The sequence below is a fragment of the Galleria mellonella genome, unplaced genomic scaffold (assembly GCF_026898425.1).
Source record: "Galleria mellonella isolate WM207_F2 unplaced genomic scaffold, CSIRO_AGI_GalMel_v1 utg310, whole genome shotgun sequence".
NCBI lineage: Eukaryota > Metazoa > Arthropoda > Insecta > Lepidoptera > Pyralidae > Galleria > Galleria mellonella.
Genome location: NW_026442071.1, coordinates 56,512 through 82,429, shown reverse-complemented (window position 1 = coordinate 82,429; position 25,918 = coordinate 56,512). Strand labels below are relative to the sequence as shown.

General features: G+C 31.7%; 5 protein-coding genes across 11 annotated transcripts in view; 3 read left to right on the top strand and 2 right to left on the bottom strand.

Annotated features, from left to right (window-relative positions):
* Positions 1 to 1,120: 1,120 nt before the first annotated feature.
* Positions 1,121 to 3,609, top strand: LOC113523559 (anaphase-promoting complex subunit 10). Its single transcript, XM_026909550.3, has 3 exons — positions 1,121 to 1,494; positions 1,604 to 1,840; positions 3,317 to 3,609. Exons 1-3 carry the CDS (start codon positions 1,398 to 1,400, stop codon positions 3,526 to 3,528), a joined length of 546 nt encoding a protein of 181 aa, XP_026765351.1. The 5' UTR covers positions 1,121 to 1,397; the 3' UTR covers positions 3,529 to 3,609.
* Positions 3,593 to 7,647, bottom strand: LOC113523558 (translation initiation factor eIF-2B subunit epsilon). The gene is made up of 10 exons (XM_026909549.3): positions 7,303 to 7,647; positions 6,871 to 6,995; positions 6,602 to 6,793; positions 6,010 to 6,193; positions 5,495 to 5,739; positions 5,081 to 5,200; positions 4,673 to 4,986; positions 4,311 to 4,487; positions 3,934 to 4,214; positions 3,593 to 3,852 (listed from the first exon to the last, which is right to left on the bottom strand). Exons 1-10 carry the CDS (start codon positions 7,393 to 7,395, stop codon positions 3,646 to 3,648), a joined length of 1,938 nt encoding a protein of 645 aa, XP_026765350.2. The 5' UTR covers positions 7,396 to 7,647; the 3' UTR covers positions 3,593 to 3,645.
* A 740-nt stretch (positions 7,648 to 8,387) lies between these two features.
* On the top strand, positions 8,388 to 18,744 carry LOC113523521 (Bardet-Biedl syndrome 7 protein homolog). 4 transcript variants are annotated; one of them, XM_031907487.2, is made up of 15 exons: positions 8,388 to 8,935; positions 9,351 to 9,474; positions 10,674 to 10,788; positions 10,846 to 10,990; positions 11,395 to 11,588; positions 11,672 to 11,852; positions 12,081 to 12,262; positions 12,699 to 12,816; positions 12,901 to 13,041; positions 13,891 to 14,129; positions 14,619 to 14,777; positions 15,083 to 15,192; positions 16,901 to 17,003; positions 17,097 to 17,218; positions 18,323 to 18,744. In XM_031907487.2, the coding sequence occupies exons 1-15, from the start codon at positions 8,831 to 8,833 to the stop codon at positions 18,484 to 18,486; spliced, it is 2,202 nt and encodes a 733-aa protein (XP_031763347.2). In that variant the 5' UTR covers positions 8,388 to 8,830; the 3' UTR covers positions 18,487 to 18,744. The 4 variants fall into 4 exon arrangements, with proteins under 4 accessions (XP_031763347.2, XP_052751732.1, XP_052751734.1 ...); XM_052895772.1 differs by having other exon boundaries at positions 8,396 to 8,935; positions 10,861 to 10,990; XM_052895774.1 differs by lacking the exon at positions 9,351 to 9,474 and having other exon boundaries at positions 8,823 to 8,935; positions 10,861 to 10,990.
* Positions 18,745 to 19,912: 1,168 nt separating this feature from the next.
* On the bottom strand, positions 19,913 to 20,591 carry LOC113523621 (probable 28S ribosomal protein S6, mitochondrial). The gene has a single exon (XM_026909622.3). It carries the CDS (start codon positions 20,440 to 20,442, stop codon positions 19,990 to 19,992), a length of 453 nt encoding a protein of 150 aa, XP_026765423.1. The 5' UTR covers positions 20,443 to 20,591; the 3' UTR covers positions 19,913 to 19,989.
* Positions 20,592 to 21,162: 571 nt separating this feature from the next.
* The window catches only part of LOC113509164 (THO complex subunit 2), a 25,085-nt gene continuing 20,329 nt past the window's right edge, over positions 21,163 to 25,918 (top strand). For all 4 annotated transcript variants that reach the window (XR_008252952.1, XR_004223862.2, XM_026892481.3 and 1 more), the window contains exons 1-3: positions 21,163 to 21,318; positions 25,048 to 25,213; positions 25,658 to 25,899. Coding sequence is in view for 2 of the 4 variants with exons in the window: in XM_026892481.3 (XP_026748282.2) it covers positions 21,251 to 21,318; positions 25,048 to 25,213; positions 25,658 to 25,899 (476 nt within the window). In the remaining 2 variants the exon portion in view is untranslated. The remainder of the gene's footprint in view (positions 21,319 to 25,047; positions 25,214 to 25,657; positions 25,900 to 25,918) is intronic.

Below are 25,918 nucleotides of genomic sequence, written 5' to 3'. Positions count from 1 at the left end.
TAATGTATTTGTCTTCTTAACCGATATTTTAAAATAATAAAATTCCACTTATACTAAAATTAGAAATATAGACTAGAACCTATAACAACAAATTAAAGAGACTACCTATAACTTATACTGTTTTTTTAAATATTGCATTTAAAGAGCTAAATGTATAAAGTGTACCTACTTACGTAAAAAATGTAAAAGTTTGAGTTATTTCTTTTATTATAGTTCAAAATGTGAAAATAATAAGAATTTATTTGTTCACACTCCCGCCAAATCTTTTACGAGCTTATAATACACGAACTTTAGTAAGGTTCACATATTATAAACCTCTATTTTGCTCTAACATACATGTATTTTTTTTATTTTTGTTTTTTTCTCTTTTACTTTATCTAAGGGGTGTATAGAATTCATTGGGTGAACAGAAACGATTTCAGGAAAGTTTTAATTATTATATATATATATATATATATATATATATATATATATATATATATATATATATATATATATATATATATATATATATATATATATATATATATATATATATATATATATATATATATATATATAATTTGTTTGGACTTTATAAACTGTATAAGTGAAATCTACTGACAATTTTGTTAATTCATACTACCAACCCTTTAAGAGTTCCCTTACTGTTCAAGGTACAAGGTTCAAGGTACGAACATCTTTAAGTGATTTAATTAGATACATTTTAATTGTAAGATACGTAAAATCTAATTCTGCCATTTGAAACATTTTAACAGCCTTGGCAAATTTTTCTATTCACCCCTAAATAAACCCCTAATATTTTATTTTATATAGTGCAATAAATATATTTAATGTCTCATGTTAATTTAGAAATAATTTGAAAATCTACGTCAAACACAGTCTGATGTTAAAGATCAGAAATGTATAGTCTTCACCCCATTTTAAGCAATGTTTTACGGCATATATTTTTAATCTATTTTCATTGACACTGATAGATCAACAATCACAGATTAGGCTATTCCAGACAATTTATCATATTGAAGACTAGGCAAAATGGTCCCCGACCTTAGCCTGTTCCACAACGGAACAAACGTACTAAAAAAAATCATAGATTAGGAAATTCCAGACAAATTATCATATTGAAAACTAGGCAGCATGGTCTCCGACCTTAGCCTCTTCCACAACAAACGTACTAGAAAAAAAACTTATATTTTTGCAATGATAATAATATATAATTAACAAATGTTAATTGTATATTATTCTTAGTATCTCTATATAGTTTGTGATTTTGTATTTGTTCCCTTTAATAATTACAGGATAATACAAATTTCAGTTTTAATTCAATTTAAAATATTTAGTAAAGAACACTACAGCAATAATAGTGAACTCTGATTTTATTACAACATTGAAAACAAATGGGATCAGAAAAGGATCCACTTGTTAGCGAGAGGTCAGGAACGGTTCGAGAAGTAGGAAATCATGCAATATGGAGTTTGTCTTCTTGTAAACCAGGTCATAATATTTTCATTTACAATATAACTAAAAATGCAATTTCAATAACATTGTTGTCGTCATGGATGTGAACCCTATGATCATTCATTTTACTTTCTTTATTTTTTAGGCTTTGGTATTGACCAATTACGAGATGATTGTATGGATACATATTGGCAGTCTGATGGCCAACTACCTCATCTAGTCAACATCCAATTCCAAAGAAAAACAATGGTCTCACATATTTATATTTACACAGATTACAAACTCGATGAAAGCTATACACCAAGTAGAATATCAATCCGAGCTGGAACACATTTTAATGATTTGCAGGAGATTGAGGTTATTGAGCTTATAGAACCAAGTGGTGAGAAATTATTTGTAAAACAACAGTTTATTGAAGAATAATTTTCATGAACTAATTAGAAGAATTTACAAAAACAATGCTGTGTGGTCCTGGGATATAATAGGCTGTCCCTTCTTTTTCTGTGGATGTCATAAAAGGCAACTAAGGAAAGTCGAGGGATGGGCAGCAACCTTCCTCTTAAAACATCTACAAAGCCTAACTGTGGTTACGAATCTGCCTGCCAAGCTGGCAACTAGTGGCAAAACTCCCCAAGGGGAAGGCTGCATTCTGCAATAGACAGTTAAAGGCTAATATAATAAAGCACTTGTTAACCTGTATGAAAATGGAGTGATAAATCTAGTAAAAAGGAAAGGAAAACATATTTTTTCTAAATTTGTGTTATTTATTCAATGTAATCTCCTGTTAGAGCTATATATTTAGTTAGACAATGTTGGAGTTTTTAGATTCCCTCTTTAAACTTTTCCAAGGCCATCAAAATATGGCTTAGTTTTGTAGATAACTTCTAAATCAGTTCCAAATCCTCCAAGCCTTTTTTTAAAATTTGACAAAAAGAAGAAATTACTTGGATTTAGTTAATAGAATATGGTGAATGGGAATTCGTAGCATAACTCTATCAGCTTGACCATTGCAATGGTGGAAGAATGGGCAGAAGCATTATCATAATGAAACAGGCCTTGTTTCATAAGGCCATTTTAATTTCTTGATTTAACTAGTCTGTGTGTAGCTTAATATTCTCCATTTGTCTTCTTCTCTTTTTGGAGGAAATAAAAAAAAAACTTATTCATATGAAATGTTTACAATGTTGACTGTCTCTCTCAACTTTACTCATTGATCTCCCAATACAACATTTTAATCATTTCTGGAGTGGTTACCTCAATTGTATGTCCTGAGCAAAAAGTGTCTTCTATGCTTGTTCTACCACAACTAAATTCAATAGAGAAGATTCACCATAATATTTATTAAGAGATTTTTCTTTTCCATGATGGTTTTTGCATTAAAGAAGTTTTATTAACATTCAAAATCCACTTCTTTCCATTTTAACAGTGAAAAAAAAAACAACTTGTTGATCTAAACAACTGAGAGCTATACTAATTCAAATATCAGTATGATTTCATGATGTATTCTCAGAATAATGACCTGTCCAAACATACTATAACATATACTAGTATTACTACTTTATTTTACCTGAGTTATCAATCTACCCTTGTAGTTGTTGTTGTGTAGAAGTCACATCCAAAAAATGCACTTCTGTAATAAGTAGATTTGATGATAAATCATTTAAGATTAGATTCTTGACAATTAATAATTGTAAATATTTGTTATATAAAAATAATATTATATAGAATATATTTTTTTATATTTCTATTGAATTTTTTGGTTAAGACTTTTATATTCTTAATAATGTAGTTTATTATTACCATGAACATATGCTTATAATAATTAAGATAATTCTTAATTTTTTTTTATACATTTTAGGGTGGGAAATGATACCAATCAAGGATATGCATGACAGGCCTATCAGAACTTACATGATCCAAATTGCAGTGCTAAGCAATCATCAAAATGGACGGGACACACACATGAGGCAGATTAAAGTTCACTCACCATGTGAACCTACATCATTTGACATCAACAAGTTCAGAAATTTCTCTACAGTCCAATTTCAACAATATGCCACAATTCGATAAATATTTTGCAAGACAAAATTCATCATATTAATATAAATTAAAAATTAATGATATACTTAATAAATTACTCTTAATTAAAAACTTTTATTTATTATATTACAATATTAATAATACAGTTCAATCTGAATCACTTTCTTCACTTGCTTCTTGAAGCCATTCAAAGAACTTCAAAATTGAAGTTTGATTGAAAATGGGACTTTCATTCTCTTTCAAATCTTCACGCCACTCTAGTAATGAGTCTTCATCTACAACATCATCTTCATAAAATAAATGTAGTATCTGGCCAGCTTTGCCATCAAGCCATTCACATTTAATACAACTATCCTGAAATATTAAAGACAGTATTAAGTTTTTTCTTTCATTGATACATTGTTAGTGTTTATATAATATGGAAATAAAACTTACTTCAATAGCCTTCAAGCAATCCATTATAGAAGATTTAGTCTTTATGTAATTAGATAAGACTGGACGGAAGAACTTTAATATATTTTTTACAGTACTTAGTACATTTTTACTTTCAGTAAGAACTGGCAAACTAAGCAATGCTCTCACTACAAAGAAGTTGACCTCATGAAGCTGGATGTTGTATGCATATCTTGATGAATTGATTTCTAATATAAGAAAATCACACTTCAACTTTTCATCATATCCTCTGGCCAAACTATCGATTACCTCTTGAAGGAATACTGAAAATATGATATTAGTATAAGTTTTTATTATTATTATTATTATTCTGAGGTTATTTATTTAGAAACAAATATATTAAAAAATAATATTCTTACTATTAGTATCTTCCGGTACAGGTGAATCAGGCAGAGAAGATTCTGCACTACTATCGGATGAATAACAAGATTCACTGTCACTCCAAGATTTCTCAAATCCAATAAATTCATCAACTCCAGCACCCGAGGAATCATTCTCCCATTCACCTTCAGATGTAGATTTATGTAAGGTTTTTTCTAAAAATAAAACATTGCAAAAAGCATATAAAATAGATTTGAAAAATGTATATTATTATGTATAACCATAATAGGGCATAGTTTATACATTTGAACTTAAGCTTAATGTAGCAAATTTTCAGATAGATATGTTCCAACTGTTAAATACTGCTTTATATTCTATATTAATTTTTATTATTACTTACCATTTTCTTTGTCAGTTTCAGAATTTATAATATTTCCATTTAATTGAGTACCGGTTTTTATAGTGACCTCAGATGCTATAATTGTACCATTTTCCACTTTTGAATTTCCCTCAATGATGCAGTTTTCATCAATGAAACTATTAGATATATTACAATTATCATTGATAACAACATTGTCCATAATATGACTACCACAAATTTTTACATTCTTTCCAATCTTACATCTCTTCCCTATCATAGATTTCGTCACTTCAGTATTATCACCAATATGTGTATCTGATCCAATTAGAACATCTTCAAACAATGTACAAGATCTGTCAATTTGAAATTGGTTAAAATATTAATTAATATAATAATAAAAGGAGATATAATTTTATTATATAAATGAATATTATAATTCACACTGACCTGCTCAATATAGAACTTGTATCACGAAAAATATGATTTCCTGTGCTGACATAATTATTTTGATAAAACGATCCAGATTCTATAGACAATGGATAAACCCAATTATGCAAAATGTCTCGGCTAAAATATAAAAGAAAAAATTAATATTGTGTTTTGCATTAAGTGGTTAATTTTAAAGCACTCCTTAAATTTATCATCTTCAATATTTTTATTATGAGTTTTAATTCAATTTTATGCTTGTCCTTAGAATCACTATCAATTTTACTGTAATATCAAAATAAAATTTTAGTTTTAGAGATAGACAATAGTAGAATTTTCCCTCAACAACTTCAGTCATAACAAACAACACCAACTACACCTTAAAAACTAATGAGAATCTCTATGTAGAATAAAGAATAATAAATACAAACCCACCAAATAACTTGATAAGTTTTCCAATTCGAGACAGTTGCAGCATACTGATGATCTTTTAATAAAACGTAGTATAATGAACTAGCTAGAATTTCTTCATTTATTAGGATACCATGAATAAAATCATCACGAGTTTGAAAATCAAAATTATCACAAAAAAGTGAAAGCACTGAGGGTGAGCAAAGGGCAATATTGGCATCAGCGAGATTGTGGTGTAACTTAACTTCTGAATGGCTTAGTATGACCTCCTGAAATATCAATTTTACTTAGTTAATAAATAATATGAATACATATGTGTTCAGGGAGAATAAGAGCAGAATGTTGTTGTAAAATACAAGTTTAGGCCGACAATTTATTGTGCGAATATATGCGTGTGCGTTTGCCACTATGCTGTGTCTGCCTGCCGTCCGCGAGCCGCGAGTCCTCTCGCCGCTGCTCCGCGTCCCGCGTCGCGGCCTTCTCCGCAGACCATTACATGGCTTGACCATATAAATTATGCTAATAATGAACATACAAACCAAAGGTAAATTAATTGTCTTATCCTTTGACTTAGGTCTATATTTTTCATGAATTAGTATTTTTTTAGTATTTCCATCAGCAGCTAGAAAAATAGGCTTATCCCAACTTATTAGAGGATGTTCCCATGACACTTTCTTATATACCAAAGTCATTGCAGCACCTTTATCCTTTTTAGAAATCTGTCTATAACAAAAAGAAAAATAACATTGTAATTATTTATTGATGAATTATTTTAATAGGTACTAGTTACATTTTTTACCTGTGGAAACAATTATTTATTCCTGCAAGAATTTCTAAAATGCTCAGCAAATGCCTTTATAATATAAAGGATCACCACACTATATTTTAGAAATCCTGTAATTTTGAGTGCTCTAAATTCTATTCTCAAAATTCAATATAATTATTTGACTATAATTAAAGTATTAATTTACTTATAAAAATAATGTTCTACAGACTAACATTTGGACTATAACAAGATTAGACTCACTAATCTTTAATATAAAGATATAATTTAGACTTTATTCCAGACTACTAAATATACTACATACAATACTACATGTATTTATAATAGTAATTATATTATAGTCTTACTTGTGTTCTTCCAATAAGAATGCAAAATTAATGTTGGTAATACTGTTCACATTCATTAAGACAAAGTATCCTCTGATAAGACCAGTTTCATATATCTCTCGCATTACATCACCCATAGTTTGACAAGTCTCTGATGTTAAAACATTGACCTCCATAGTTAGACTCCATGTTGCTTTCATTTGACTACATTTCCTGCATTAGAAATTTCTGTTTTAAAAGAATAATAACATTGTTAGTTCTATAATATGTGAATAAGAATTTATTATCACCTAAGGTGTTCCTTCACTTTTGATCCATCTTGACAACAAAACAGAATTGTTTCACCCACTCCTCCCAAAGCCAAAGACTCGAGTACATTATCAATTAATGCAACACCCGCAACTGACAAAAAAGCCTGAAAAACAATAATTGATTATATGGTAAAAAATATTTGTTATAAACAAGAAAGTTGTATGTCCACAGCATACATTATCAGTTATTTTGATACAACAAAAGCAACTAAACAGAACTTTATCTAGTCATCTAAAATCTATCTAATATTCTATGCATATATTTGACTATGTCACACTTATTTCATAAGCTTTTGTTTACGTTTTGTTAAAGTCGTAAAGCATGGAATGATGGATGCTATATGGAAAATATAAGAGGAGAGAATATAAGGAGCAGAAGTTGTAACATATTTATTTAAGTGGTATTCTTACCATTGGTTTATTGTTGCATATTGGATCAAAGTTGTTATTGAAAATGTCCATTATCACCACAGCTTGTACAATATTTTCATTATTAATTTCCATGTTTAACAATAAATATCTTTAAATGAAATGATTATAGGTTATTAATTTAACATGTAAATAAACATGTATGACAAAGTTTACACGTACATAAAAAAAGTTCTCTGTCGTTTACATGTACACTAGAAACTAAAAATAATGCATAAATGTAAAAAGTTACTTATTAAAATATAAATAAATAGCAAAATCAATTAGGAAAGAACTTTTAGTTTCAGTAGCACTGTCACTGAAAATTAGAGACTATTCCATAGAAAGAGAATATAGATACTATCCCTTATCTATGTTTTTGATATTTTTCATCAGTACTACCTCTGTTCAGAAATTTAAGAACTAAAAATCATTATTACAAATTCGTACTACACTACTATATTCTTTTACGTATGGTTAAATCACAGATATCGCAATTTTTATTATTTAGATTTATGATACCAAAATGCAGACGAATGTCTTTAAATATTTTTAATATAAAATCACAGAGTAAGTATCTAAGAACATTAGCAAGTATTCACGGCATGATATTTAAAGCAATTTAAAGTGCAATCGCATTAGAGAGGCAACATCTACGATCGCTCACTAATACTTCTAAGTAATAACTTTGCTATAAATCTAAGAACAAGGAATTCCGAAATCTTTGAGTAATACAAAAATTAAAATTGACAACAAATATTGTACAATCTTTTACTATCGCAACTGTTTGCTATTATTGCGAATTCTATTCCAACTCAATTGGTTCAATTGTAGCAAATTCACCGTTACATGCGGACCAAGTGGAAATCGACCTAATACATTGCCAGCAATAAGAGCACCAGTTGTCATTATTGACAATTTCCTTCCAAAAATATGTAACGTAGATTCATTGAGTTTGCTATGCTTTTTGAGTATCCCATAATGATAACATACTCATAAATATAATTACTTTATTTGTGTATACTATTTACAACTGAATTTCTCCAAAATTCTTTCACACACTTTCACAATAAAACATACTCTGGTGCTATCGTTTCTTATTTTGTTTTAATACTTTCTCCTCTCACATTACCTATGTCCTAGGAATAAAATATATCCCCAAGCAAACTGAAAATGACGACCTGCCTGATGAAAAGTTGATACCTAACTACCGCTTATAAAGCACTATGGGTAGCACAGAATACAAAATGACAACTTTAGTGCCTTAGGAGTTATCATTCTTGTGAAATTCAGATGTACTTCGTACCCAGTATTTTACAAACAACAGTCATGCAAACACAATACTCATGCAAACAATATTTACAAACCTTAATGGCATGCTTACTTTGCGAGATCTTATTTTGACTGTTTACTTTAAAGTCACAATATGTAATCGGCATCGTTACCTAGGTGTTATTGATTTTTTAACGCTACGAACTTTTCATATATTTACATTACACGTTATAGGCAATTATTATTAAATAAAAAAACAATGGATTATGATTTGTCGCGCATTGATTATACAATTTGTGGAATCACTTTTCCAGATACACTAAAAATATTACCCATTCCAGTTGGTCCAAAGATTCAACAAAAGGTATGTTATCTTCAAATCATTTATTATATTTAAAAAATAACAAACCTATTAAAATATAATTACGTATAATATTTATACAGAGGTAAATAAAAACCTGTATTTATAGTTTATAGCAAAAAATACCACAAAACGTTACATACTGACATGTAGTTCTAAATTAAGCAGAGCTTGTATAACAAGATACTAGACAATTGATGGATGCTCTTAATTTTTTTTTTTTTTTTTTTTGTAATTATTTAGATATAAATTATATATAGAAAATAGACGAATACAAACAGGTATGCTCATGAATATAAAGGTTTTTATTTTAAACCCACGACCATCGAAAAGTGTGGCGGTGTGTTAAACCACTACACAACAAAAATCGTCAAATATAAAAAGTGTCCTATTAAATTTATTTCCTATTTTTATACAGTTTACAATTGGTGACAAAAACGGAGTATTACAATGTCTAAGTATTAAAGACGAAGAACCAGTTGTACAATTTAAAACTTTGCCCGGGAAACCAATTACATCTGTACAACTTGCCTCAAGCACGGGTAAATAATATTTTCGATGAGAATATAATCTGAATTATTATCACTATGATAACTGATTAACATACCACTGTTAGAGTGTTGAGTAATGATCTGTCCTCATAAGAGAAATAGATATACCTAGGCCTACTGTTTTCACGATTATCAGGAATCATTCCACCTTTTGAGATAGCTGGGGAAGAAAGAAAGTGGGAACAATTTTTTTTTATTAGATATTAATGGAGTGGTAGCCCCGCCTGTACTAACAGTGCTGGTGAGGCACCAGTGAGAGATTATAGGTGAGAATGAAAAGGCAGGACAGTTAGCCCATCGTGATGAATACGCCTGGAATTCAGCACGATGGTTTCCAGATGGAGGTCGACCTGACAGGGTATACTACTACCAATAGGATTGGTAGTCCACATTATTAACAATCCCTAACACCCTGATGAGAGTGTTGTTATGCGTAATGGTAGTGGTAGTTATATTTTTACTTTTTTTATTCATAATAGATATCTACCTATATATAATTATTATGGGAAGATGCTGGGGAGTTTCTATATAAATAGGTACATACTTCCCCACTTAAGACAATTTTTTTACGAAACTTAGAATGACAACAAGCTAACGGCCCGTCTGATGTACGGTAACCGTCGCCTTATGTCTAACACTACGGACTAAGTATCAGCAACAGTATAGATCAACTATGGGAATCATAGAATAGGCTGTAATACCCATGGTCCTATAAGGAGAAAGGGATTGTTAGTAATGGAGTCTAACAGCCTAGTGCTAGCAATATACCTTATCAGTTTAATCTCCACTCGGTTCCCCTTGGAAACCATCATGATTAATTCTTGTGTACTTCGTCACGATGGGCTAATTGATCTGCTTTCATCCTTACCTATCATGTCACTGATACCCCGCTTGCGTATACCGTTAGACATTAAAAAACCTAAAGTCCCCTTTATGCGTTGCCATTCCTGTTGATGACGACTATAGCTATAGTCTTATGCTTCTGTAACATGTAATTTAAATTAGTAATGGTATAGGTACATAGAGCTATATACACTAGAAATTACCAGTGGTTTCCAGGAAGGCCTTACGGAGATCAAACTTCTAAGTAGAACATAAATTGCTAACAATCTCCCTCCCTCCCCCGTCACCCGTCGTACAAACCTAAAATACGTATCTGCAAATTAATTAATGTAATTCATTTGTTACAGGAACGTTAACAGATAAAATATTTGCAGCCTCCGGTAACGAGGTGAAGGGCTACACCAGAAAGGGAAAAGTGTTCCTTACAATCGAAACTCCTCTCACCGAAACAATTACGTCTATGTATGTAAACAGATGTATATAGAAATAAACAATTATACTTTTTTTAATTGATTATAGGTATGTTAACTGCAGGTGCGTTTTGGGCGTCGACCTAATATTATGCAGTGGGCGGACAGTGACATGTTATCGAGATTTACGCGAAATACATTCGTATATTTGTGATGATCGAGTATTAGATATTGCCGCTTATAACACACCGAACGTAAGTGCATATTAAAATCTACTAAGTTTTCTCTAATCCTATACCAAGCTCCGTATCTAAAATGGAATTACCTCGACGTTTGTTTGTCTGTCACAAGAGGTTTATTTATTACTTTTTTTCGATACTTTTTTAAATGCTAACAAAACCGCATAAATTAGAAAAAAAAATGTAAGTATAGCAAGATTACGTACTTATCTACAAGTGCCCTTAAAGATATTTTTGCGATAGGAATAAACTAACAGAATTGTTTATTGTTAATTTTTTTTTTATTTGAAACCCAACAATTATATAATAATTAAATAGGTATATATAATTTATATTCTAAATATACTTACATTCCAATACTTGAAATGTCTGTTTTAAATAAAAAAAATCTAAATATTTTTAATATGTACCCTTTTCAGAATACACGAATGCGCCTCCTTGTGCTAGTCGCTAATAAGGGAGCAGAAATATTAGAGAATGGATATTCGTTGGCCCATACAGCTATATCTGCAGGTCCTACTAGGCTCGCAGTCCCTCCATCGTTGCATGCTCTTGATGTCTATGCATTCTATGGTGCAGCCGACGGCTCTCTAGGCCTAATAATTTATGAAGGGTCAGTACTAAAAGAATACTACACAGTACTAAAAACTAATTTAAACACATATATTTATATATATACGTATTTCCTGTACACAGCTCAACGTTAACGAGTAAATGTCTAATGGAAGGAAGAGGATTAGGATCAGTAGTGTGCCTTGGCTGGTTTATGGGGAATGGAGGGACACATCTTGCTGTCGGCCGGCACGATGGTTCTATTCAGCTTTATCTCATCGACATGGAAAATATGTCTGGAAAACCACGCCTCAAATTCACATATGTGTGTATACCTTATGGCCTACGTAGACGCATATTTTTCATTCATGGGCCATCGTGAGAACATTACATACTTATAAGTACATTGTGTGTAATCTTACTAATTAATATATTGCTTAAGCATACATCTATCTAAATGAGTCTAAGCTTCTCTTCTAAATATCTTAATTGACATTATTTATACGTAATAGTAGGAATACATTACTTACATATTACTTTATTAATATCTCAGTTCTGCGGTGAACCTGTAACATCAGTATGTGGTGGTTGTGTGGGTACAGACGACCATGAATTGCTTGCCGCTACTTTCTCTGGAAGAATCTTCGGACTTAGATCGCAACGTTTAGTTCCGGGAGTTGCTAATTTAACTAACATTCCACAAGATGCTTTAGCATCCCGACGAGCTAAACTTGAGTGCGTATACCTTATTAAATTTTAACGTTATTGTTTTGGTGAGATAACTTACAATGCTTCATACAGTAGCTTCACCCGCGTAAACCTCATGAAATGGCGATCTTGCCTATTGACAAGTATGGAAAAATGAAGATAAGTCCATCTAGTATTGTAAAATTATCAATACAATTATCAGTAATACTAAAACGCCTATTAATTTCTGTATGCATGTATATGGTAATACGAATTCTGTTTCCTACAGGACAAGCTCAACCTAGTGTAGGAATCAATGATAAACTCTGCGCTTACACAAACATAAATAAATATGAATAAAAAAATGAGTTCTGCTGTCTCACGTATATTACATGTATTAATTTTTAATTGTTATAAATTTATCACGTATATTGCGCGATAAATTTACATTGGCGTTTTCCTTCTATAAACTATTTTTTTATAGATCGGAAGTAATACGACTAGAGAAACAAACTGCCAATGAACGTGAGAAATACCAACGGAACACACGATCCTTACATGGAGGACTGTCTGCTCCACCATTATTGGACATACAGTATGAGGTGACTTTGTAATCACGTAAATGAGCCTGAATTTTCAAATTCTAATTTTAAAAGTTAAATATTTCCTTTGCTATTATTTCACAGCTACAAGGAGCCACTCGTGATGGCTGGCAAGAGGCTAAAATCACTTCCGCGGTACCTCTGGATATGCTTTTCATTTATTGTAAGCGAAAACTAGACTTGCTAACAGATAATGCAGCTGTATTGAGCATATGTTCATCGCAGGTAGGTTTAGGAAAACATTCATATGAAAAATAGCATGTTAGATATAGACTCAGTTAAATTTTCATCTACTGTTAGATGTTATAAGACGCGCGAGGATTGTAAAACTTGGTAACAAGTGAAATGTAAAAGTGACTTTGTTAACTCTTAGAACTTTAACGGCTTACTAATACCTATGAAATTTGGTACACACGTACTATACACGGTTAAGGCTACTTTTTACTACAGTGAACAAATCTCAGCCATGCGGACAAAGTCACACATAAAAGCTAGTAAATAATAATAATCAATAGCTGAACAAACACAACGCCCTTTAGACCCAAACTAAGCAGATTTTGTACTATGGGTACTAGACAAATGATAAACATACTTAAATACTTTTTTTTTAAATGCGTTTATAGAAAACACCTGTTACATATAGACATACCTATTCATAAAAAATGATATTTGTATTTTACGAAAATCGAATCTGTGACTGTCGGAATATGAGATAATGTATTATATGTAACTGGTACGCCACCGCGTTTCTTTTTTAATTAGTGAAAATGGAAAATAACCAATCTGCGCTATCGGTATACGCTGGAGGTGCACCAGTAGGAGATGATAGGTAAGGATGAAGGCAGGCCAGTCGGACCATCGTGACGAATTCAACAAAAATTAGCCTCAATAGTTTCCAGAGGGAACCGCATGAAGGTATATCTAATAGAGTAGGTATATTGCTAGTAATGGAGCTATTAGAATCCATTACTAACAATCACTTTCCCCCACACCAACATAGTTGTCGTGAATGTCGTTACTCTTTAATATTACGCTTTATTTATATTACATTAGGTATTTGCATTTTTATTCCAGAGTGGCGCCAAGGATCTTTTAGCAACAGTGCGATGCCAAGCTGGTACTAGACGTCTTTGGGTGCGCATGCGTTACATACTCCAAGCAAACGATCCAGTTTCCAGGGCGGAATCCGTACAAGTTCTTATATACGCTTTGCCATCCGCTGCGCCTAGAGTAGCTCGCCTTATTACGCTCCGATTGCCCGTATTGCCATACTACTCCCAACACGAGAATATGGATAAAGAGAATGAAAAAAGGTTCCTATTTAATTTCATTATTATAAATTGTCTCATTTAAAATTGCCATAAATAGCCTAGTTTAAAACAGTAAAATATTATATTTGTATTTTAATATCGACTTCAGTTGGAAAAATGTATCTTAGAAATAAGGTAACGACCTACCTGATGGAAACTGGTAACTGTCGCTTGTGGAAATAATCGCATCATGGACATGACAAAATAGACTGTGATGCCCATAGTTTTCATATTTGACATCGTCGACAAATTGAGTGTTCGTTTAGCACAGTTTGTTAAAAACCACAATGCAGATTGCCTGTTTAATACTTAGATTTTTAGAACAACCCTCCCGAACAGTGGGGACCAAGGTAATAATAGTATATATAAACAAACAGTTTTTCTGTTTTATATAATCCCTGTTGCACATGTAAGAGGAAAAATGTATGCTGTTATTTATTTATGTAATATCATATTTTATAAAACAATCTAACTACTTAATGAAATTTACAGATCCTGGTGCCAAGTACATATTACAGGCAGTTTTTCTGTGGCGGAAATGACATCCTGGCTAACTGACGCATTGCCTGGTGATTTACCAAGGCCCTCGGCGAATGTAGCTTTCGCGCGATCTCATACACTTCTTCGAACCTTACTTGTATGTCGATACCAGTAAGTGTTACATAAAATAATGAAATAATATAGGTATTTTTTAAGGGATTTAACATGATATTATCAATAATGAACGTTTTCACGTGGAGTCAAATATCCGGACATGCTTATGGTACATACATTAACATAGTCGTACCATTTGGTACGTACGTATATATATGTAGCGTAAAACGACTGTTATATCCCTATTACTAACAATCCCTTTCCCCCCGCTTATGCGCTACTATTCTTTATGACTAAGATATATAAGATGTATAACAGACTAACCGAAGAAAACTTGCACAAAATTTATTTCCATGTTTTAGGAGAGGAATGGGTATATTTATATCTGATAACGTTACAACAATAGCCATCATCAAAGATATTATATCCAATTGTTCGGTGAAGAAGAACATTCGTATAGAAATTTCAACAGGTTTGTATCTTGATTTTATAGAACTTAAAATTGCAAACATACTGATGGTGTCCGTGATAGAAAGTGATAAACGTCACGATGCACAGTGCCTCTCGTGCATTGCTTTTCCTAAGGACTAAGCTGTTATAAAGACTAACAGAGACAGAGATTTGTTCAAAATTCCTCTGTATAAATATCAAGGCAAGGGTTACCATAACAATATGCTATGTGTACTTACCCTTAGATCAAAAAGTATGTTATAGGTACTACGTCTCTGATACTGCCACTACTTGTGTTCCGCTCGTGTTTCTCCCACCGAACTATTGTGCTTGAATATATATATATATTGTTATGAAGAGTGAGGTATGGCAATATAATTATTGAATGGGAGAGGGGAATATATCCTGTCTGGTCGTCCTTCATATATATACCATCGTGCTGATATATATCACGATGGACTTATAACTATATCATCCCTCACTGGTGCCTCGCCAGCGTATACTGTTAGCGCAGACGAGATTACCACTCTGCATAACCGATAAGTCTTCAGGACTACCTACATGTCTGTGCGAGCATGTTTTTAAATGTGTAAATAAATTTATTCTGTAATAGCTACATATACCTCCAATAATTTATCTTGAGAGATGAGATTGCTCATGTCTATAAACGACAGTCGTCGCATGCCATCAGGTGGACTATTAGATTGTTTGCCACTTATTAAATAAGTTCTTGACAGACAAAAGACATTAACAAAGCATACAAACAAAACATATACGAGGTCTGTCCGGAAAGTTCGTATAAAAGTGTTCTGGAATGCGAGAAAGAGGAGTGGGGAGGCCAGGTAAGCGCAGGACCTCTTCCTTATGTCCCTAACAATGCTTCAGTTCTGGTCTGACCGCCGTGCGGTGCGAACTGGCTTGTCACGCCATCTGTGAAGTTACCTCTTAACGAAACCCCGTCGGCATGGAGCCCGCTTCCGTTGAAGAGCAGCGCGTCGTAATCAAGTTTTTCTCGAAACTCGGCAAGAATGGCCGTGAAAAGCAAAGAGTGGAAGACATCCGGGGAACCACGAACAAAAAAATCAAGAAAATCCCGCTCAAATGTCAAGACAATGTTGATTGTTTTTTTCGATGTTCGGGGGATTGTCCATCAAGAATTCGTCCCTCCAGGCCAGACAGTTGATGGAAAATTCTACGTCGATGTGCTCAGACGCCTCAAAGCTCGTGTGGCACGAGTTCGTCCAGAATTGGCGCGAGAGGGGCGTTGGATTCTTCACCACGACAATGCCCCTGCCCACACCTCTCTTGTTGTCCGTGAGTTTTTGAGTAAAAATTCCATTACGGTGACCGAACACCCCCCTATTCGCCGGATTTGGCCCCGTGTGACTTCTTCTTGTTCCCAAAAACCAAATTGGTACTTCGGGGGCGGCATTTGGGGGACATAAATGAGATAAAAAAAGCTACGACGGGGCAGCTGAGAAACCTACAACCAGAGGACTTTCAAGGAGCCTTCTCACAGTGGAAACGGCGTTGGCACAAGTGCATTATGTCACAGGGGGAGTACTTTGAAGGGGATAAAATTGATTTACCTGAATAATTGTAAAATAAATTTTTTAAAAAACTTTTATACGTACTTTCCGGACAAACCTCGTACATCACAGATAACATTTTAAAATTTACAAGACCCTTTGTTACCCGAAAACTAATCTATATTACATTGATATTTCCAGATATACCAGATAATTGCTGCGTACAATCATTTCAGGGAATAAAAGAACAATTTGAAACGGAATATCGAACATATAAAGATAATCTATTGAAGAAAGCTATTAGGTCTATCTACTTGCATGCATGACGTTATTATAAATTTTAATTAATTAATATTTAATTCAAAGACTAATTAATATTATGCATTAAAATTTACAGCGCTTTGGAGTTAGATGAAAGAGCTACGAGTGAAGAAGCACCTACTATATGCAATGAATACCAACGCGTTTGGAGTATTTCCGATGATACTTTGACAGATACACATTTTGAAGAACTTGTAGGTGGGTGCGATTGAAATTAATATTATTATCTAATAAGACTGTTCATTCCCAAAGAGGGTTGACATCAGGCAGGCCAAATCTTGTTGTAATATGGATAAAAAAATATATTACGCCGTCCCCATAATAATAATTAGGATAAGAGTAGGAAGATATTGATGATCTAATAGGACTGTCCGTCTATAAAACGAAACCATATTAAAAAATATTAAATATGCTCACGTCTATAGACCTTAATGGAGTAGTAGCGATAAACACTCGACTTAAGAAGAATGAAATTATTAGTAATGAGGACTAGCGGGCCCATTACTAGCAATATACCATATTAGGTCGATCTCCATGCGGTTCCTGCTAGAAAACAGTGGTTAATTCAACTTAAATTGGTCATGATAAGCTAATTGGCCTGCCTTTGTCTTCCCCTATCATCCCTCACTGATACCCCGACAGCATGGACGAGACTGTCAATTCGTTAAAAAAAACTCAACATAGCCACATTTCGCAGATCATATTAGAACCAAACGTGCCAGAGGCGAGACTAACGCCGTCATATGGAGCTTTTTTTATGGATGATAATGGAATGGTAATCCCGCCTGTGCTATCGGTATACACGGGCGGGACACCAGTGAGGGATGATTAGTGAAGGTGAAAAGGCAGGTCAGTTAGCCCATCGTGGCGAATTTAACGATAAATTAGTCACGATGGTTTCCAGGAAGAACTGCGTAGAGGTCGACCTGATAAGGTATATTGATAGCAATAGGGACTAACCTCCTAATTACTAACAATCTCTTTTCCCTGGAATGATTTGGTTTGTTATTGGTGTTTTTCGTTATCGAAGATTTAATCTGTTTAAATTGACACGAAAGTATATTATTATGTTATACTTTTACTGGGATATATTTATTTGTATTAGGTAAACAATACCTATAATTAATACAAATTAAAGTCATCTAATCACTTTTAGAGTTGATCTGGCACCTACATTAGCATCTGTTATAGGTACCTATAAATATTTGTAGATATAAACATCCCAATATGGGTTGAATATTCCTCCCACATTTGAATAAATAAAGTAATTAAATAAGCGTGTTATTTCTTATATTATTTCAGATACTATAGACGAATGGTATGTAGACTTCCGATCACTGACTTTGCGAAATACTGACTATACCACCGAAAGAGTAAAACTCCGCAAAGCTTTGAAAGATTGTGAATTAGAACAAATATTATTAATACTTGCAAATGAAAATGTTATGCCGCATGATATTGATTAAGTAATTTATACATTTCTAGTACACTCTATATTATGTTGTGTTTTATAAGAGAAAAAAATATTTTCATTGAATCATGTTTATTTTGTACTTATATACTGATTCATTTTAAACACACCAATTAGCCAAAATTATAATCATGGCCCCTAGTAATATTATCTGTGTCATGGACCTCCCAGATCTCACTTTAATATGCCTATTCGAATGAACATTGTGATAAAATTTTTATATATTAGGATTATAGAAAAAAATATGCTTTCACTTAAGCATTTGTAAACCACTTGTTGTAAATTTAACACTGTATGCCCATATGAGTATAGTAAAGAGGATAAATATTATTAATTCATAAAATAAAAACAAAACAAAAATTTTAATGAAAAAAGTAAATGATTACATCAGTGTGTGTGTTTTTATTTCAATTTGAGGATGTTCAGGTGTTTATTTGGGTAAACTAGATATGTTTCTCCACCAATTATTGTGCAAAATATTTCTGATTGTTCTGTGATATTGCATTGAAAAAGATAAATGTTTAAAGTGTAGTTACACAAAAAATTTACATGCTTGTGGTTAATTTTTCTAACTTATGTTATGTACAGGTAAAGCACACTTAATTCTAACCCTATATATTCACATAAAACTAATTCCTATTCAAAACAAAAAATAATTAGAATTATTATTTTTGTTTGCTATGTAGTCCTGACACAAAATAGGTCAAATCTTTCTTACCCATAACTGTTGTAAGAGACAACTAAGAGTATTTAATGGTCATAGGATGGGCAACAGCATCCCTCTTTAAACATAACCAAAGCCTAATCGCAGCTGCCAACCTGCTAGCCAAGCATGGCAACTACTGGCAAAAAAAGGTGAACTCATATGTTCAGCAATGGACAATTACCAGCTGATATGTTGAAGATCTGAGGGAAAAGAGTTAGTAATGGAGTTCTAACAGTCTTACTGCTACCAATATATCCTATCAGGTCAGCCTCCATGCGGTTCCTCATGGAAATCATCATGGTTAATTCTTGTTGAATTTTTCATGATGGGTTAACTAACCTGCCTTCATCCTTGCCTATTATTTAACACTGATATACCAATAGTGTAGGCTGGATTACCATTTCATTCTTACACATTAAAAAAAAAGATATGCTAATAATAATATTTGTTAAGGTTTGGCAAGCTACCAATTATAATAGATATCATAATATTATAAATTTTCAAAATTGTCCAGTATAGTTTAATTTTTAATGAATTTATTACAATGGACTAACTGATCTATTTTCATCCTCACTTATCACCTTTCATTGGTGTGCTATTGATATACAATGGCAGGGTTACTGTTTCATCATCCAAAAATAAGCATATTAGCATACATTTTATAAAGCTTGACATTGTAAATTACTACTATATTACTCCAAATAAAATATGGATATTATGTTTTAAATTTATATAATAGTAAATATCTACAAATTAATCTATTTACATACATCTCTACATAAAAACCATATTTCACTTTTGAAATGGATAATAATCTAAACCAGAATTATATTTGAATTTATAAGTAAAACGATTAACTTGTGTTTTTCCAATTTCAATCATCTTCTGAACTTCTTCTCGATAAGCAGGTGGTAATAGCTCTTCCTCTAAAGTACAGGAATGCTCAAAATCATCTTGAACCCTGAATACGCGTTGTCTAATAATATCCACATCTCTACTGTATTCTTCCTTTAGATCAGTAACCGATAGTGCTGCTGTATCCACTTTAAATACAACATAATTTGCTTCACGATGTACTAAGCCATGAGCACTAGTTTTGTAGGGCATAGATCTGAATCCCAAATTTTCAATGTTTCTTATAATACCACCACGATCGAATATAGCATGAGATATTCGTTTTAATGCAGTTTTGAGTTCCGGTTTAGGCATTGCACGTAACATTAATGCAAATTCATAAGCAGGCATACTGAATAAATTAATATAATTAGAGACTTTATAGAATTTAATCCAAAACTTAATTTAAAATAATTATAAAAGAAAAAATGTGACAATTTAAAACTTAAAAGGTTGAATTCCAAAACATCCAATCAACGTCATTGTCACTGTAACATAATTTTTTTTTAGTACGTTTGTTCCGTTATGAAACAGGTTAAGGTCGGAGACCATGCTGCCTAGTCTTCAGTATGATATATTGTCCTAATGCCATAATCCTGTCATGTGCACATAAAGCTGATAATATCAAACTGACATTCAACTTTTTTTTGTTTTCTTTTTTCTTCTTATGTAATTAGCAAAAAAGATGAGAGATTTTCTATCAATTACTTTTTTCAAATCGTAGTCAAAGTGATTTGTCCTTTCAGAATTGCAAATACCTTTGTTTGTAAAGAATTAAAATACAAGTCCATTTATTTAATTCTAGTATCACTGGTCAGAATTCATTTTTCAGTGTTGCCAATGTAAGCGACTTCCGCTTTTTAAGTTATCCCGGAGGGAATCAGGGCGACCAAAAATTGCAATTGGTTTTCAGTTGCTATTTAAGCTATCTCGAAAAAAACAATTTTAGTGATTTTAGACTAAAAAAAAAACATTAATAGTCACTGAATCGGTTGATGCCAACTCCAGAATGCAAGCGAAGCTTCGCAAAGATATGTCTATAAATATGTGGCGAAGTCATCTTTGTTTATATGGCAATATTGAATTTTTTATCCGTCATGGCGACGGCTTTCTGTATCATTGTTTTATGAAAAATATTTAGCTAATTTCATATAACATTATGGGGTCGTTTGCTAAATTTGTATCCGATTATTGTAAAACATGGGATAAAACAGGAAAAGAGCAATTGTAAGTATTACTTAATAATTAGCAAATTAGATTTTTACATTGTATTTATATGTTTCGGTTCCTTAAACTAACATTTTGTAACTAATTTTAATAGCAAGATTTATGCACATGTTCAACATAATAGGTCATTTGCGTCTTTTTTATAACCTATTTATATTATACGTTAATATAATTTTCTATAAAATTGCCTCTTAGTTGGTTATTGCAATATAACCAACTAAGAGGCAATTTTTTTTATAAAATAAAGCGAATGAAGCTTGTAATTTTATATTATAACATTGATATTGAATTTAAAAATTTACTATAATAGACATTATTGTATTGTTATATTTTATATTACATTTGTAAATGAAATTTATAGCCAAAATACTGTTGTATCTGTAGAACTTTTAAATATCTGTTCTATTGCCAAACTTAATAACAAAAATAATACCATAACGTTACTCTAATGATCTCATAAAACAGTATTAGTTTAATCTAAAAATTATATTACAGTCTGTTTCAGTAGAACTTAATGTAAATATATGTAAACAAGTATTTAATGGATAATATTGGAATGGTAACCCTGCCTGTGCTAATGGTCAATGCTGGCAGGTCACCAATGAGAGATGATAGGTGAGAATGAAAAGGCAGGTCTGTGATGAATACAGCTGTATGTTGGTTTCCAGGGGGACCATGTGCAAGTCGACCTGACAGGTTATATTGCTAGCAATGGGACTGGTAGCCCATATTACTAACAATTCCTTCTCCCTATAAACAAGTATTTGACTCGGTCATGAGATAGACTGCTAATATTTAACTCAATAGTAGTAGTGGAATAAAAAATATTGATTAAATGGGTTAACTTATTTTTAACCACCATGCCTATTTGTAAACTCTTAGTTGTGGGTAGGTGATAAAAATATTAATTATAAAAATATTATTACACTGTTAATAGTTGACAGTATATTAATTTTTACACTAAACAATCCATGTAGGATTGTTTAGTGTAAAAATTGTAAATCTTATTGTTTTGTTTGAAATTTATTAATATATATTGTGCCAAGACAAATATTTTTTTTACATTTATTATATTATGAGGGTAATAGATAATCTGATTATCATTTACATTATTACTATTTTAGTAAATATTGAAACATTTGCAATTATTTTGAAGAACTTATGTTTAATAAGTAAAAGTATAAATTGATCCAAACATTAATATGCCAGTTTGTGTACAGTGGCTACAAATATACTAAAATAGTTACTCTTTTATTTAATATCCAGACTAATTAATACCCATTAGGGATGAAGTCATAAATGTGATTTTAAATAATAGTGATGATGACTTGAAGTGTGACTTAACCATTATTCCATCAAATACTGCAATCGCTACTAACCAAAAGCAGGATTATGGTGATAATTTAACATATCATTAAGTTTACTAAAAACATTTGTAGAAGTGTTCAGATACATTTTATAAAGTATTTAACTCATAACAGTGATGATGAATTATTATCTGCTAAAAGAGCGATAAATTCACAATAATATTACCATACTCAGAAAATCCTAGAAGATTGTCTCGCACTAGCCATCACTTGATGTCTACTCATATGGCTTTCAATTATCTGCATAGTAAAAAAGCACTCATAGCTTATTCCAAAATATTTATTAGCCTTTCTGATAAGTGTGAAGGAGAATTTGAAATATATTTTTATTGTATCTGCTGCAACATTGAATGAATGTTGCTACAGATCAAGATAAATGGTATATAATGGAGGCTTTTACCCATGGGGCCCCTTATACACTGAAAACACAAAACATTGTTAAAAAAATATATGCATAACAGTCCATCTGATCTGTTCTGAAAGTGGTAACCAATGCCTATAAACATGAATAGTATCATTGACATTACAGAAAGTATACTGATGATGCCTATAATATTTCTTTTGCATTGCTATTCCTAAGGACTAACGTGTTATCCCTCTGTACCTTGTAATTTCATTGCCATATCCCACCCTTCAAACTGAAACACAGCCATACCAACACAAATACTTTATTGTAGAAACACTAATGGGACATACCCAACCAGTTGTACCAACAGTTGTAGGGTATAGAGGAATAATATCTGAGTCCTAATAGCAACACATGGTGGTACAAAATAAAAAAAAAAAAAAACTTTATAAAGGACAATATTGTTCTGCAAATTTTCACTAATGCGACCACTGTGATATTTTGGGTTCACCCCTGTAATTTTTTGAAATTTAATTGAATATTATATCTTTTTATTTTATTTATTTTTGTAACCACAATTAATAATTATGTAGAGGAATTTTGAGGGTGCAATTGACACTTTTCATTTGACTTTAAATAGGTTAACTTCATGTTTAGCTTATCTTTTCTGTAATAACTCCAAAAAAACTTCAGGAAGTGCATTTTCATTCAATTTTATTGTAATGAACTATACCAATTGTCATAATATACAGTTTTTATTTTATATTCTGCAAAGCTAGAACTAAATACAGTTTTATTCCCATCGACAAACATTAATTAGATTTGTCAATTTGAGAAACTTAACTTCTTAATATGTTTTATTTATCTCCTCCTTTTCATAAAAAAAATGGTTTTCTGACTGCTGTTTAAAAATATGCCAAGTCTTTTTTGTATTAAGTGTACAACATAAATCCTGAGTCATGTTTGAGGACAGAGACAAGTATATGTATGGGTACTTAATTACTTATTGTGTATTATTTTTGTTTGTGAATATTTTTGTTATAATTTATCCCTTGTTGATTATGGAAATTATTATTAAATTAAATATACTGAAACAGGAAAACTTATGAAAAACACACACAAATAGTATATGAACACTGTAAGCACTCAAAACTTACATATTGTCTGTGTAAATAATATATACATATTTGTCAATTTGTGTATGACCACTTGCAAATAATGGTTAGTTTTGAAGGAAAATGAAATTGCAATAAAATTGAATACAAATTACCTTATTGGAATAAATTTGTTTACAAGCTCTTTAAAATTGTCATTTTAAGATTCTACTGCTGGGTTTAAAATTATGTTATCTGCTAAGTTACCTATAAGAAATTCAACAGTTACTCTTTTTAGTTTGTTAATGTACAAGAGAATTTTACATTTGTATGGGTACTGTGCTACATTGTGTGGTCCTAACATAGAATGAATTACCCTTTCCTTTCCCGTAAGTGTCATAAGAGGCAACTAAGGAATAGTTGAGGAATGGGATGATAAAGCAGCATCCCTTTTAAAATATCATAGTTTTTTTTTTTGATGGTTGAAAATAGAATGGTAACCCCGCCTGTGCTAACAGGATATGCTGGCGGAGCACCAATGAAGGGTGATAGATGAGAATGAAAACAGGCCAGTTAGCCCATCATGATGAATTCATCAGGAATTAACCATGATAGTTTCCAGGGGGAACCGCGAGGAGGTCGACCTGGTTGATATATAGCTAGCAATGGAATTCTCAGTCTCCATTACTAACAATCCCTTTCCCCTCATAGCTTGTAGTTGCCAACCCACCTGCCAAGTGTGGCAACTACTGGTAAAAGTCTCAATAGGAGGAGTTATGTTCAGCCATGGATAGTTGAAGGCTGATATAGTGATAGGTACTGTAACTATAATTAGCATCTTATTCAGTGTGAAATAAACAAATGATGAAAAAATTTAAATGAAAGAGTCCTATCCTAAGATATATTTATTTTAAAATTGCAGTGTTAAAAATGTGACACAGTCTATCAAAGATGAAGAAAAAAGTCCACTTTTTACTAAATCAGGAAAATTATCTGGATTATCTCAGAGTGTGTATGATTTACTACTGTGTGGTCTTCGTGGAAATCTAAAGAAAGATGTTGTTCTAGCTACATTAAAGGAAATTAGTGTAAGTTTTGCTTAATAATTACATCATATACCTATAAGACTCAATTTTAATATTGTTGTTTTAAATTGTCACAATTATTACAAGGGGTCTACAAGTAAAATAATGTGGTATATTGAATTAAATTTAAAAACTTATACCATGTTTATAATGCGTACAATTTTATTTATTAAAATATATAATCCTATTAATATAATAAACGAAAGTTTGTAACCATGGATGTATACATGTTTGTTACTCTTTCACACAAAAAACTACTGAAACAATTTGAATAAAATTGATAAATGTCTATGTGTATATATGTTGAAACCTGTGTATTACAAAAAAATGCATAAAATATTGTACACTTTAGATTTTAAGATCTAGAATTATTGGGATTATTGCTTTATATAAAGGACATATAATTGTGATTTATGTTTGTTAATTTTATAGTCATTATTTTTCCAGATGTTGCATGCTGACATACCATCTATTATACTAGATGTAGTATGTGTATTTGATGCTGAAACTTGTATAGATGTGCAAAGTGATGAGCGCACAAACTTTTGTTACATTGTAAGGGAATTGGAAACCTTTATGTCTGATAAACTTTTAAAAGAAAGGCTTGAAATTGATACCCTTCAAGATGTCGGTACTTTAAAGAATAAAAACTTTTATACCAAATTTATTAAAATTAAGACTAAGCTGTAGTAAGTATTGTGAATATTT